At 36.9% G+C, this 14,345-nt stretch overlaps 1 protein-coding gene and 1 non-coding gene across 8 annotated transcripts in view; one reads left to right on the forward strand and one right to left on the reverse strand.

The window, feature by feature from the left end:
* Positions 1-1,312: 1,312 nt before the first annotated feature.
* TRNAA-GGC (transfer RNA alanine (anticodon GGC)) lies at positions 1,313-1,384 on the forward strand. Its single transcript has one exon. It is a non-coding gene; the product is annotated as a tRNA-Ala (tRNA).
* Positions 1,385-4,203: 2,819 nt separating this feature from the next.
* LOC149086509 (coiled-coil domain-containing protein AGAP005037-like) overlaps positions 4,204-14,345 on the reverse strand; it is a 758,714-nt gene continuing 748,572 nt past the window's right edge. For all 7 annotated transcript variants that reach the window (XM_089255964.1, XM_089255963.1, XM_089255967.1 and 4 more), the window contains one exon: positions 4,204-8,097. In XM_089255964.1, the coding sequence (XP_089112090.1) occupies positions 6,718-8,097 (1,380 nt within the window). In that variant the 3' untranslated portion in view covers positions 4,204-6,717. The remainder of the gene's footprint in view (positions 8,098-14,345) is intronic.

Here is a 14,345-nt window from a genome sequence, read left to right on the forward strand (position 1 = left end):
TTTACAGTCTAAAATTCTTGAATTTGATGAGATCTTGAAGAGAGCAATAGCTCTTGAAGCATCAAAAATCGACTGTCGCGAACTTTCAAGGAAATCAACTAGTGCAACTTTTGATGAAGTCAACAAAGTTGTGAAATCCAGACAAGCAAAACGTGACTCGAGTACCTCGCGAACCACAGCTGTATCTTATCCAAGAAGCAAGAACCGCCAGCGTTCCAAATCCAGTTCCAGAATAGACTTTGTAAAATTGGGTATACAAAATCTTCGTATTCGTTGTGGTCGTGATAATCACATTGCAAATGATTGCAAAACGAATCCAAAATCTCTCAAGTGCAGTGCCTGCAAGAAAACGGGACACCTCAGAAAAGTATGCATTAAGACATTGCTAGATGAACAGAGCGAAAATCCATCAGAATTCAAATCAACCAATCATGTGCCCAATGCCGAAGCTTTTCGTTGTAATGGTGTGCAACAAATTATTGACATATTTCAGCACCATGTATATTGGAGCGACCAAAAGATATCGACAAATATTTCATCATGATCAACAATGAAGGTTGAGAGGTAAGATTCGAAGTGGACTCTGGTGCGGGATTTACATTTATTCCACGCGATGTATTCCATGAGCTGAACATTCGAACACAGCTTCAAAATTCAACTGTTGCTTTCCGATCATACACTGGTAATGTGTTCCTGCCAGATGGAAAAGTGGATCCAACGAGTACCAAGGGAAAACATCCCGTGAAGAACTTTATGTTGTTCCAGAGGAATATGATGCATTATTAGGACGTGTTTGGATAAGGCATCTAAAAATAAGCCTAGAAGATATCGACTCTCAAAAACCAGCTGATTTGGGAACATTACAAATTCAACAAACCAACTGCCTGGATAACATTATTTCTAAATATCCAAAAATTTTTGAAGAAAAAGCTGGTTGTATCTCAGGTTTCAAAGTCTCATTGCAGCTACGTGAAAATTGCAAACCAGTTTTCTATAAGGAACACGAAGTTCCTTATGCCTTACGCGAAAAAGTCAATCAAGAACTGGACACGCTTGAATCCCAAGGAATCATATCGAAAGTTGCAACAAGTGATTGGGGATCACCGTTGATAGTCATTCCTAAACCTGATGGAAATATACGACTCTGTGTAGAATACAAGATTGGTGTCAACGAGCATCTTGTCAGTCTATATGCATATGGCCATCTGGCTGGCCTTTGTCATTCACGAGCTATTAATTGATTGTTGACGCCGTCCATGTACGGTGCCTTTCAACATATATATATACGCTCCAAGGTTGAAATATTCTATCTGCTTCCATAGCTTAGATGGTAGAGCACTCGTCCGGCAAGCGAGAGACCGGGGTTCGAGTCCCCGTGGGGGCAGTGATGAATTTTCTTCCTTGTAATCTTCATCTCCACAAATAACCAGTCTTTCGATGAATTTTGTATCTTGTCAGTGCCAACTATTCAATGCGTCGAAGTGATGAAATCCTGAACAGTCTCCGAAACTCAAAATATTTCTGCCGGCTACATTTGTTCAAAGCCTATCTTCATGTTCCAGTAGATGAAGAAAGCAGTCAAATTCAAACTTTGTCTACTTATCGTGGAACTTAACACATGAATAGGCTATCTTTTGGCGTCAAAATAGCACCTAGTGAATTCAACCGAATAATCGACCAAGTCCTTCAAGGGATACCCAAGACTCTCTCGTACTTCGACGATATCATTGTGCATGGTACCACACGAGAAGAATGTGCTGGGAACCTTGAACTGTACCTCCAGAGATTACAGGAATATGATCTTCACCTGAATAAGAATAAGTGTTCATATTTTCAAGAACGTATCGAATACCTAGGACATACTGTGGAGTTCAACAAAATTTACAGAAGTTCTGAGAAAATTAGGGCGATTATGGAAATTCCACGTCCATCAAATATGGAAGCATTACGCCGATTTCTCGGTATGGTCACATATTATTCGAGATTTCTACCAAATATTTCCTCTGTTACATACTCCCTGCGACACCTCCTTCGAAAAGATTCAAAGTTCCGATGGTCAGCATCATGTGAAACAGCCTTTATCCAGCTGAAAATGGAAATATCAAGTGACCGAACTCCAACTCCATATGATCCAAACAAAACTATTCACAGCTCGACCGTGAAGCACTATCCATCATGTTTGCAGTTAATCATTTCTTCAACTACCTGTTCGGAAAATGTTTCAAGTTAGTGACCAACAATCGTCCTCTAACAAGGATTTTTCATTCGAGTTCAAAGCTACCTCCTATGACGTCTGGTCGGTTACTCCGATAGGCTAGTTACCTTTCAGCGTTTGATTACGAAATTACGTTCAAGAAAGGAATTCAAAATGCAGATGCCGATTGCCTTTCCAGGGCTCCAGTTGTGCAGAAAGAGATGTCTAGTGACATGGCTATCAACAACGAAATCAATCAAGTGTGTATGGCGTCAATTAATGAAATATCGACAGAAGTATTGAATGCCGACTCGATCAAAAAAGCAACTGACTCTGATGAAAATTTATCAAAAATCAAACGGAGAAAATTCAACAAGATCCTGAACTTTCTTATGAATATACCTTAGAAGATGGAATCCTATTCAAAGGACAGGAAGTAGTAATTCCGAAGATACTACAGAAATCAGTTTTAAATGAACTGCATCGAACACACATTGGCATCACAAAAGTGAAACAACTTTCTCGAATCGACAAAGATATTGAACATTTATCCAGATCATGCGAACAGTGGTTCGCATGATCAACTGTACAAATCAAGACAAATCCTTCAAAAGTGCAAGTCCATCCTTGGGATGAACCAAAGGAAAATTGGGACCGCGTCCACATCGATTACGCTGGGCCTTTCCGGAACAATTTTTTCTTGATCGTTATCGACGCAAAATCCAAATGGGCCGAGATCAAAATATGTCGAAATGCGCCTTCTACATCCTCAACCCTTGAAATGTTATCTGACATTTTCGCTGTGCACGAGTATCCACACACAATAGTTTCAGACAACGCAACAATTTTCGTCAATGACCAGTTCAAATCTTATTGCGCTAAAAATATAATCTTTCAGAAGCTTATTGCCCTGGACATCCTGCTACTAATGGCTTGGCCGAGCGAAATGTACAGACATTGAAAAATTGATTGAAAACAATGTCTGATGAGCCAAATTCAACGCATGCGAAAGTGAGAGAAATAGTTTTTCGGTATCGAGCCACTCCATTGGCAAATGGTAAAACTCCGGCTGAAATGTATTTGCAACGCAATATCCGTATTCAATTCGATGCTTTTCGCCCCAGGAAATACATTAAGAACACTGAATACACAATCAAGTCCAGACAATTAAGCGTGGGAGACAGAATACAAGCCCAATGTATATCACCAATCGAACTGTATGGAAACTTGGTACTTGGGTGATGGTTATTCTTTCAAAAGACACATTGATCAACTGAGAAGAACAGCGGTTCCGAAAAAGTCAGTCTCATACCAACTACCAAATTTAATGATAGTGAGGATTCTGATGAACAGATTCAACAACAACCTAGATGGCAAGACTTTTATTATCCAGGAATGTATCAGCAACAACCTGATGACTCCCAGAATTCAGATATTCAACCGCAACCAAGAAACAGCCAGCATGTACCAGTTACAGACCAACCTGATACCCAGCTTCGTAGGTCAACACGGCAACGCAGATCTCCATCATACCTGCAAGAGTATGTAAAAGATTAACTGTTCAATTAAGCGTGGAAGAACTGTTGTATCTGGCAACAATATATAAAGACAGTGGTCAAGACCGTCCATGTCTGTGTTTACGTCCTGTATCAATCCCGGTCACATTGCGGGTTGCTGTGTTATGTCTTTGTCTATATTCTGTCTTCAACAACAGATTAATCAAGATTCACAACTTCATTAATCAAGATTGTTCTTGTTATGTTTTCGTTGATAAATGGTGTATGATAATATGGCATGTTTTTTAATCAGCCTCACCTCGGATAAAATAATACTCTTAACACGGCCCTGGCAACCCATAGGTTAAGAACCCCTCATCTCACTGATGATTATTTGATTGCCCCCCAATGTCTTTTCATTTTCCTATTATTTACATTTAAGAGCTTTGTTGCACTGCTTTTTCAAGATAAAATTTGTGGCTTTTGCTTTAAAAATTGAATGAATTCCAAAAATTTTAGATGATTATTTTCTTTATTGATTGATACATATCCATGATTTACTAAACTTTCATAGTTCAAACCTTAGAACTAGTAGGACATATATTGAGATTTTCCATTATATTCCATAAACTACAAAACATTGTTTTACCATTCTTTGTGCTAGAAACTGTTAAAAAAAAACACTCATATGAAGTTGCTTTGTATATGATACAGGGGGAAAACATGAGGACAAAATAATTCCCATTAAAACAATATCGGAACAAAAATACAAACTAAACGTTTGGCGAGCATAAATATTTTTCAAGCTTCTACACACACACACACACGTATTTTGCAACAAAGTCAATCTGCATAGGAGTTTCTCTTGGTTGATGCTTTTATGGAATGAACTCCATTTTTAATCTTAAAACATTATGTTAATAAATAAGCATTATTTATAACATTAAACTTGAGAAACAAACTTGAACTGGGAGGTCAAAATCTCCCCCCCCCCCCAGAAATAAATATCTCTGAGAATATTCAGGCCTAGCTTCACTGAACATTACAAAAGATCACTGTTGGAGGGGAATTATAAAATCTGAACAACAGAAAGTTTGAAACTCCATTAGAAACAAAGAAATTCCCAGTCATTAATTAGTGTTTCAGTAGTGATAGACTTTTTTGTTCCCCTATGATTACATAGGTTGAGGGAGTATTTCTACAAGTAAATCTAATCTGCTCTGGGAAAGCTTTTCCCTTCTTGAGATTCAACACATATGCACTAACATACAGAGCAGCTATAGAAATCACCATTGTTATATGCACTAGATCATTTGAAATATAAAAACAACATTTGGTATCACAAAAATGCTCAATAAAACATTTCCATAAAATAAAAATGTTGTCGATACAACTATTTGATTTAAAGATTCCCTCAGACTAAGCTTAGAGTTTCAGACCAAACGCATGCAGAAGATGAACTTCATGCTAAAAACAATTTACTGCTTGAAAAGGATAAGAACACTTGGCACATTCAAAATTTTGAATAAAAACACTGTAAATTTGATACATCTTCACGAATACTAAATTTTTAGGAGAAAAAAAAGAAAATATTTTTCACAATTGTAGAACTCATTTTTTAAAAAAAATACAAATTACATTCAAATACAAAACACACCTAAATTCTCATCTATACACTAATACATTTCTATATAGTAAGCATTTCATATTTATTTACTTCAATAAAAACTTTCTACTTTCCAAAATTTACAAACACACTCTTTCACTGTTGCATCAAATAATATATACTGTTCACAAAGCATACACTGACTGACGAGAAAATGAAATCCATTACACTTGTTCCATTTTTGGGGGATGCAGTCATACACATTGCTAGAAAATATCGCTTGAACACTTTTTCAGAAGGCATAAAAAAATCAGAATGTTGAGAAATTTTATAATTTTATACCAAGAACAAGTTATAGGCAAATGTCATTCTATACAGAAAAATCTGAATCTATAAAAGTCTTCCTCATCAACAAAATTGCAATTTGGCATTTCTCTCGCGTTGTGATTATCGTTGGATTTCACAAATAATTTGATATTAATAAGTGTCACGCATTTAGGGAAACATCGGAATCCTGATGTGCATTTGTATTAAATAGTTTTCATTTCAAAACATAAACTTGACTGTGAAATGTGTTGTGTTGCAGCCATCCCCATCATGTGAGATAACTCATTCTTTTTATTGGACAGTACTTTATAGGTGCAAGAAATGTGAGTCTGGGGGGTATTTAAAACAATATTTTTCTAATAACATTAGGAATATCAACACATTGATATAATTAAGAATCTTCAATCTTTTTAATCTAAGAGATGAAATGTTTTAGCTTTGCAGGAGATTAATGAAATAACCGGCCCAAAAGAACATATGAGGTTACCTTTGGAAGTCAGTTACTCTTCCAATTATTGTCAGACATTCTGGTCATAAATCCAAAATTTTCTCTACAATTCTGGTCATATGCAGGGAAATTCCTGGAGACCTGGGATATATATTTAACATTTATTGGTGAAAAGATCTGCAAGGATCAATATGTTTCTGTAAGTGAACCTCCTCCCAACCCCCAAATACCTGCAAAAAACCACTCTACACAATGTTGCTGCTCTCACAAGATAGTTATATTCCAGAGTTATTTGAAGAGGGTTTATTATCAGGTTTTTTTTTGTCTGATACAACAGCAGCCATTGATTTCACAGAGTATGAGCCTATGAAGAAGGTAAAACTTTCCCAATCATAATTGAGTGCAACTGAACATCAGTAATGATGGTTGCAGAGGACATCCATCTCGCTTCAGATACATAAACAATAGGATTTGTTGCACATTAATCTGTATACCTCTGTTCTTTATTCACTCAAACATACCCCCCCCCCTTTTCCGGCCAGACCTTATTTCACCTATTTTTGGACAGTTATTAATTCTTGTGATTCACTCTGCTAGTAACAAAAACCATGTGCAGAACAACATGTGCTCCATATATTTTTGTAAATCAAAGAATGTCGGTTTCGTAAATTTTATTTTTTGACTTTGTTACAAAAGGTTTAGCTGGCACTACAGGTGCTTTAGCAGAGGGGACTTTTGCAGACTGACCATCCGAAACATTGTTGGTGGTGGAGTCTGTGGCTCCCAATGTCTTACTTGAAGCAACATTCCCTTCTGCAAGATGAGTTAATGATCCAGATGATGGGGTTAAAGAAAATGCAGTTTTTGATAAGATATTACTTTCACTTCCAGTTTTCTTAAGGTCGTTCAAAACTGGTGTTGATGTAGCAGACCTGGGTGGAGAGAATCGTTGGAGAATTTGCCCCCTCTGAAGCTGCTGTAGACGAGCATACTGGTCTTGAAGTTGTTTTTGTTTACGCAACAGCTCTTGATGCCTTTGTTCTAGAACTTCTTGCCGTGATCGAGGAGAAGTTGTTATGCCTAATTTCTTGGATTTATTTGGAGTACCATTATCTGAGGAACTATTGGTGGAGGATTTTCTCTCTGATTTCCCCATGTGGGCATCATTACCCACCTGTTGAGATACTTGTAAACCTTCTTGAGAATTCACACTTTCACTGCTACTACTATTGCTTGAAAGTTGTTCCCGTCTCAGCGAATCATCTGAAATCGCACTTGTTCTGAGCAACTCTTCATTTTCTTTTTGATCTGTACCTTCATCTTTAGAGACTGACCTTGGCGGTACTTGAGGTCGTTTCATAACCCCGTGGCCAACACCACTCTCTCCAGCTGGAGCAGAATTACTTCTCATTTGACTGAACATTACATCTCTTGGACTATTCGGGACACTGTTGTCTTGTTGTTCTGTGGTTGGCGATGTCATAGGTGACTTGCTAGTTGTTCTAGGTGGTGGTGGTGGTGGTGGAGCCTTTTTTGGTATCCCAGAATTGGAAGTAACAGTCCCCTCAACAGCATCGATTATAGTTTGCTTATTGGTACCACCTCCTGGATTAACTGCCACTCTTATTATAGTATCTGCAGGGTCTTTTTTCATGCCAGGAACTGCAGAATGAGATGGTGATAGATTCATATTATGCTTTTGGTCATTATCATTAACTTGCAACTTTTCACATGCAGCTACAGCAGAAGGAGTGTGAAATGCGCTACTTCCCGAAGATGGAACTTTGTTCTGATTTGATGAGAACCCATGCGTTGGTGTTCTTACTGGAGAGTCAGCGCTAGGATAAGATGGCAAACGCCGTTGTGGGCCCAGTAGCCCAGGTATATTATCTCTTGGTTGCTCGAGTGGTTTCGTGAATGTCTGCAGTTCATCAAGAAGAGCATCAAGAGCGTTTTCTGTGTGAGATCCTCTTTGATTACTATCAGCTGGAACATGTATCACTGTGTGCTGGTCAGTAGCAACACCCTGAAAATGAATGCAAGTTGAAATTAAAAGAAAGTTACACTTTTTCAAAGACTAGCTCATTCACCTTTTTGTGTAGTTTAAATGAAAGTTGAGGCATGTGTCCTGGCAACTATTTTTTTTTTTTCTGAAAGAAATAGAACTGGTGCATACTATAGTTCACAATGTGAAACATGCAAGTTACTAACATCAAGAATAAGCAAGGAAGTTGAAATAAAGATAAATACAAATCCTTTGTCTAATAATAACCTGATTAATGAAGAAAACCAGCAATAATGTCAAATAGCAGATAATTACCACAGAGTTGTAGATAAATGAGGGCTGGACAATATGGTATGGCAGCTGAAAAATATTCTAAGTAATCAAGTGAATGCTTAACTTGATATATTCAGTTTAGCATTTGCTATCCGAAGATGATATAATTCCCAATACGAAGGTTGCAACAGCTGGCTGATGTGAAGACAAATCCAGGAAAGAAAATTCTTTCCTAATATGAGAGAGTGAAATCATCTTCGGATAACTCTCCACCTGGTTGCAGTGACAGCAATGTGAACTTTGGCCTGAGTTTGGTCTAGCTGTCCGTGTACAGTTCCGTTCAGCACACACGAGATCTAAGAAAAGAGAATTCGTTGCCTTTGTAGTGTAATGGTTCAGTGCACTCATCTGTTAAGTAAGAGGATGTGGGTTCATTTCTCCCACAAAGTCAGTTGAATTTTCTTTCCTGGATTAAGGGGCCGTTCAAGTATTAAGTAAGCAAATTTTTAGCCATTTTTGACCCCCTCCTCCATCAGCAAAATTTCGTCATCACTGCCCCCTACCTCCTAACGTATAATGGTGGGATCAGAAACGTATGCGGGAGGGGGCATAGGGGGCTCGTACGCCTCCTCCAGCCCCAGACGAAAAAAAAAATATTTTTTTAATGCAAAAAATATTTTAAAAAAAATTAAAGTTTTGAAAGAAAATACCTTTTTATATGTGTGTTATAGAAAGGTAATAATTGATTAAATAATTGATTTCTGTTAATTTCAATGCTATTTAAAGGGTAAGAACTCCTCTTTAAAAAAATTCATTGCGATCCACCCTTTAAACCATATATGGTAAACCGTTGGCTCAAAGACCAAATATGGCCCTGAATGTTATCTGATGTGGATTGCCCCCCTCAAACCTAATTTTGTAAAAATGAACTTAGTGGCACATTTACAAATCGCTTAAATGACCCGTGGCATTAGCACAATTCCACAGCATTTAAGTGGCCCGTGGCACATTTTCAGTAACCAGCCACACAGTTGCAGAACACTTAAATGATCTGTGGCACATTTAGAGATCCCTTGAGTGACATGTGGCACAGTTTTAGAGCACTTAAGAGGCCCGGAAACATTTCCAGAACACTTGACGGATCCGTGAAACATTTAGGGATCATTAAAGTGGCTCTGTAGGGGACTTACCAATAGGTAGAATGTTAGTTCAGGTGCCCAATAACTATCGAAAGGTTATTTTTCCGTTTTTGGCGCACCGAATAAGATGCCATTAAGAATATTTCACATCTTCATAATGGGTGGTTGATAACGTAAGTATCATCCAAAACCCCCCTTATCATCAAAAGTCAGCAAATCGGAACCCCCCCCCCCCCCATCGATGCTGACGTAATACTTGAATGACCCCTAATCTTCGCATCAGCCAGCTATTGAAACCTAGTAAATTAGCATTTGCTAACTTGAAACTTGTCCAGGCTAGTAATGCATATAAATAGAAGCGTTTGTATTTTTAACCCTACAATGCATCATTATTATTTTTTGAACAAATAATTTCTTCCATAATTAATGAAGTATACGTAAAGTTGGAAAAAATCTATTTTGAATTTTGCACTGCTTATACAGGGTCTGAAAGAAAACAAAATCACATATATAAAATAGATGTGTTGAAAACCCTGATTGGTGATACAGAGGTTCTAACTGGGCTGACCATATTTCCTCGAAAAAATACGGGAAATTATGATTCCAAATACGGGACATCGCCAAGAACGACGCCAAAAGTGAACAAAGGTGCGAAATATTGCTGAAATTACTAAAAAATCGCAATGGCGGGAAACGAAGCATTACTGCAAATTGCAATGAATTAAAATGAATTTCACGAAATAAAACGTTCACCAAGACAAATGTGGGAGTTTAATGTTCTTATTTATAGTTGTAATTATCATAATATAATTTGTAAGTTGAAAAACAATTTCAATCTTTGATTTCAATAAAGAATAAAAATCTGCGGAGTCACCACACAGAGCCACAGCTTCGGAATAAACATTTATTACGACGACACAAACATAACGATTATCTTGGTTAATAAAAAGGAAGGCAGACATAGAAATTTCGAACCTCACGCTTTCGTGTGTAGTGACTCTCTGCTGCTGCTGCTGTTTTTTAGACATAGCCGGTAGGGACCACGAAGGAATGCTTAAAGCGCAAGCGCGAATGGGCGTGATTTCACGCGTGACGTAGGAGCACTTAAACAATACAGTAAGCAAAGGTAGGAGGTTGCTTTAAAATTGGCAAAGTGGCTTAAAAATTGCATTCTGCTTCTATTGCAGATTGTTCGCCATTTTTTCGTCTCGTTATGCTCGTGTTTTCCACATTTTTTCCTATTATATTATTAAAAATCATGGACAAAATGAAGAATATGAAGAGCGTGCATTTTCATCGATCCAGGGTGAGTTTATTCATTGATTAAGTCGCAAATGAATAAATTTGATGAGCGTGTATTCTAACGCACGCATGAAGGGAGAGCAAGGGAAGCTCATTTCCCCTTCCCCAAGACGATCAAAAATTAGATAATGTTTTTGAAGGGGCCACAGTCTGGAACAATTATTTTTTGTTTTTTTTCATGCAATAAATTCACACATAGGGGCCCGTGAAACATCTGACAGGGGGACCATCAAAGGTCAAAGCCTGGGGGAACTTCTGTAGGATGTGGGAAAGGGCAGTGGCTCACAAAAATAAGAACCGGTTGAAATTTTCGAAAATTTGCCTGGTAGGGCCTCAGAAAAATCACCTGGCTTCTTTCTCAAGATCAAAATTTAAAGATTTTTAAATCGAGAGGCTGTGTCCATACATGAAGACAATCATATTTTCTTGTGGTAGCTTAGACTTATTTATGAGAAAAAAGGGGACCATTGTACCAGAAAAAATTTTCTGTCGCAAAAGGGGAGGGCAAGTATGCATTTAGGTGCCCCACTCTGGAGTACCAGAAACACCATCGAAATAAGTTTATAAAAATTGCTTCATTATGCTTTGTTTGTAGGGTAATCTACATTTCCAGTGAATGTTAATGGGAATTGATGTATTCCAATGAAAGGTGGAATCGTGCATAGTGTCTGCTAATTAATGACCATTTTCTATTGTTATATATATGCATGTTACATACATATATATATATATACTAGCTGACACCCGGCGACGTTGCCCGCCCTGTAAAAAATTTATATATGTATAGCTTATTAATTATTTCATAATCAAAAATTTCTGCATCAAGTAAAAAAAATTACTTTTATTTTTAAATATTTTAATTAAAAACTTGAGGCTATCGCTTGTGGATACACAATATTTTTTGTTTTTCCATCTGGTGTGTAGATGTACAAATTTTTCGGATTTCCGACACGCGAAGAGGCGGAACATTTGGGAACGTAATCAGTCCAGTGCTTGGGTCTACGGGAATTCTTCCATTGCCAAGTTTGATCAACTGATGTGAAAATGATAGCAGTGCCGAGTCATTGTGCTGTTGAACTCGCATGTTGGTGGATAATGATAATTTTTTAACTTCGTGCCAGAGTGTTAATGATTTGAGGCAAGCATTGAGTTCATCAACTGGCATTGAACATTTTTATTCACAGTTTTGTTGTCGTAGTTATTGTTCTCTGTTAGTGACGTCATACGTCCAGCTTGTGCAGCGAATATTATTCAAACGCCTTTTAAACATTTTTTAAATTGAAACTATACCTTTACAATGGGCTGTTGATGAGATAAAGGCCGCAGTAGCACTTACATGCACCCTGTATATAGGATAGCAGAAATACCCGGCGCTTCCCGGGTTTTCTTCAATTACTGGGAGGATTGGAAAAGTGACAAACCATTATAAAGGAATAAACTGTTATAATGACAGAATTAAAGGTGTGACAAACCATTATAAAGGCATATATACACGTCTGAAATGCATTGTTGGAAACCACGGTAACCAAAGTAAACGTTCCGAAAGTAATTGTTGAATCTCCAAAACTATTGTTGCCCGACAGTTTTTCGCCCATTTCGGGCATTTGCCCAGCTCTGATGAACGTTTAAAGTATCCTACGGTTCAATCCTGGACCTATTTGGTATATATGCAAAATCTGGTGACGATATGCCTAAAACTGTAGATTTGTATAAAAAGAATGCATACATACATACTTTCACATTTATATATAAGATATTGTCGATTAGTTTTTAGTTTTCATATGTATTGATTTTATTTAGTGTTGCTGAATCGTGTTATTGATTTTATTTAGTGTTGCTGAATATTTGTAGGGTGCTGTAGCCTAGGTTAATACTATACTCACCTAAAGTACCAAAGGATGTGTAGAGGTGTTGCGAGTTCGATGCCTGGTTCGTTCTTGTCAGAAACTTTCCTGACATCAGGTGCAGCAGAAATGGCAACATGACCACAGAAAAGAGATTGCTTACCGCAGGGAGCCCCACACCAAGGGGTTGGTACACCAACCTCTCTGAGTATGAAAAAAGGACAAAATATCTAATGCTGCCGTTCAGAATCTGGAATAAATTATAGGTCCTGGTCTATTTAGCCCTCCTGTGCAGAAAATGACCGTGGTGCGACAAAAATGATCTGAATATTATAGTATTTATGAACCATATCATTGATATTTTTTTTCAGCACCTTGTATAGCAGTTTTTACCAAGGCATTTTTATAATTTAAAACATTTCTATCAGATCTGTGGACAGGTGTTTTTATATTGATGCTTTGACGAAACGTTGAAGGGAAACATCAGCTCTAGCCTGCAGGATTAATAGCTCCAGTAATTCTCTCTCAGGACATGGGTCTGGGTGGAGAGGCCGCTCGATCATGGACTTTGGTGTAAAGACATTTTTTTTACTTGCATCACTGTCTGTCATCCAGCAGCCATTTTCTTGGAACATACATCCTAACATAAAAATAAGTGTAGCCTCTTCCCTACGTTAGTGGCTGATTTCAGGCTACTGCTGGAGCTTCCAACATGAGACTAACGATGTACGTAACAAGAAATGATACCTTTGACTGTGAATGAGCTAAACCAACTTAGTTATACATTTTAGTGGAATAAATCAATGTTTCTTTTTTCCTCTTATTACTATTTTAGTATTCAAAACTATTGATCTATATTTCCTAAATCTGTTTCATTCATTCTACTCTTTTAATTTTATTCTTAACTGGCATTTGACACAAATTTCATGCAATATCTGTACTACTTGCTTATTTATATCTGCCATGTATAGAGATGTAAAATTCTCGAGAATAATCTTTTAGGAAGATATTCTCTGGAAGGACTACTATTATAAATGACTTGAGAATATTCTCCTGTTTATTTATAATGTAGTTATATATAATATCCTTGAAACCATTTCTCTTCCCGTCAAGAAGACTGGGAATATTAAAGTTTGTAACCAGTTATGTTAAAGTTTGAAAGCAGGAAAATAAAACCACTATTGCTGAATTGCACAACTTGCAAAGAAATATGAGCGATAAAGAATTTAAGTGTATGTACATTGAAGAAAACAACAGTTCTGTATCTTAGAATAAAGGTGACTATTGAAGAATAGCTTTCTTCATCAATCACCTTTTGGCTTAATTTTTTGTTTTCAACTTATTTCTGAAAATTTATCTAATTTTAAAATAATATTTTAGGGTTTTAATCTTAAGATTTCTAAAATCTTTATAACCAAATTTTTATATACAGAGAATATTCTCAAACTGAAAGTTGTCATTGTGGGGTGATTATGCCAAAAATTGTTTTTTGTTTCAGGCAATAAAAACTGATATATATTTTATAATATAAACAAAACTAGTAAAAACATTATGCATTTTTCTTTTAAATAATATTCTCGATTATTCTCCAATTTTTACATCCAGGAGAATATTCTCGCATGTCTAGCCATGTAAATTTTTAAAGATTTGTATTTATTCATTGAAAAAAATGGGCATTATTTTCCATTATAATTATCTTCTGATTTGCGTA

The sequence above is a fragment of the Pholcus phalangioides genome, unplaced genomic scaffold, assembly GCF_987345545.1.
Source record: "Pholcus phalangioides strain wild (caught in Gottingen) unplaced genomic scaffold, Ppha-v1.0 ptg000004l_1, whole genome shotgun sequence".
Lineage (NCBI taxonomy): Eukaryota > Metazoa > Arthropoda > Arachnida > Araneae > Pholcidae > Pholcus > Pholcus phalangioides.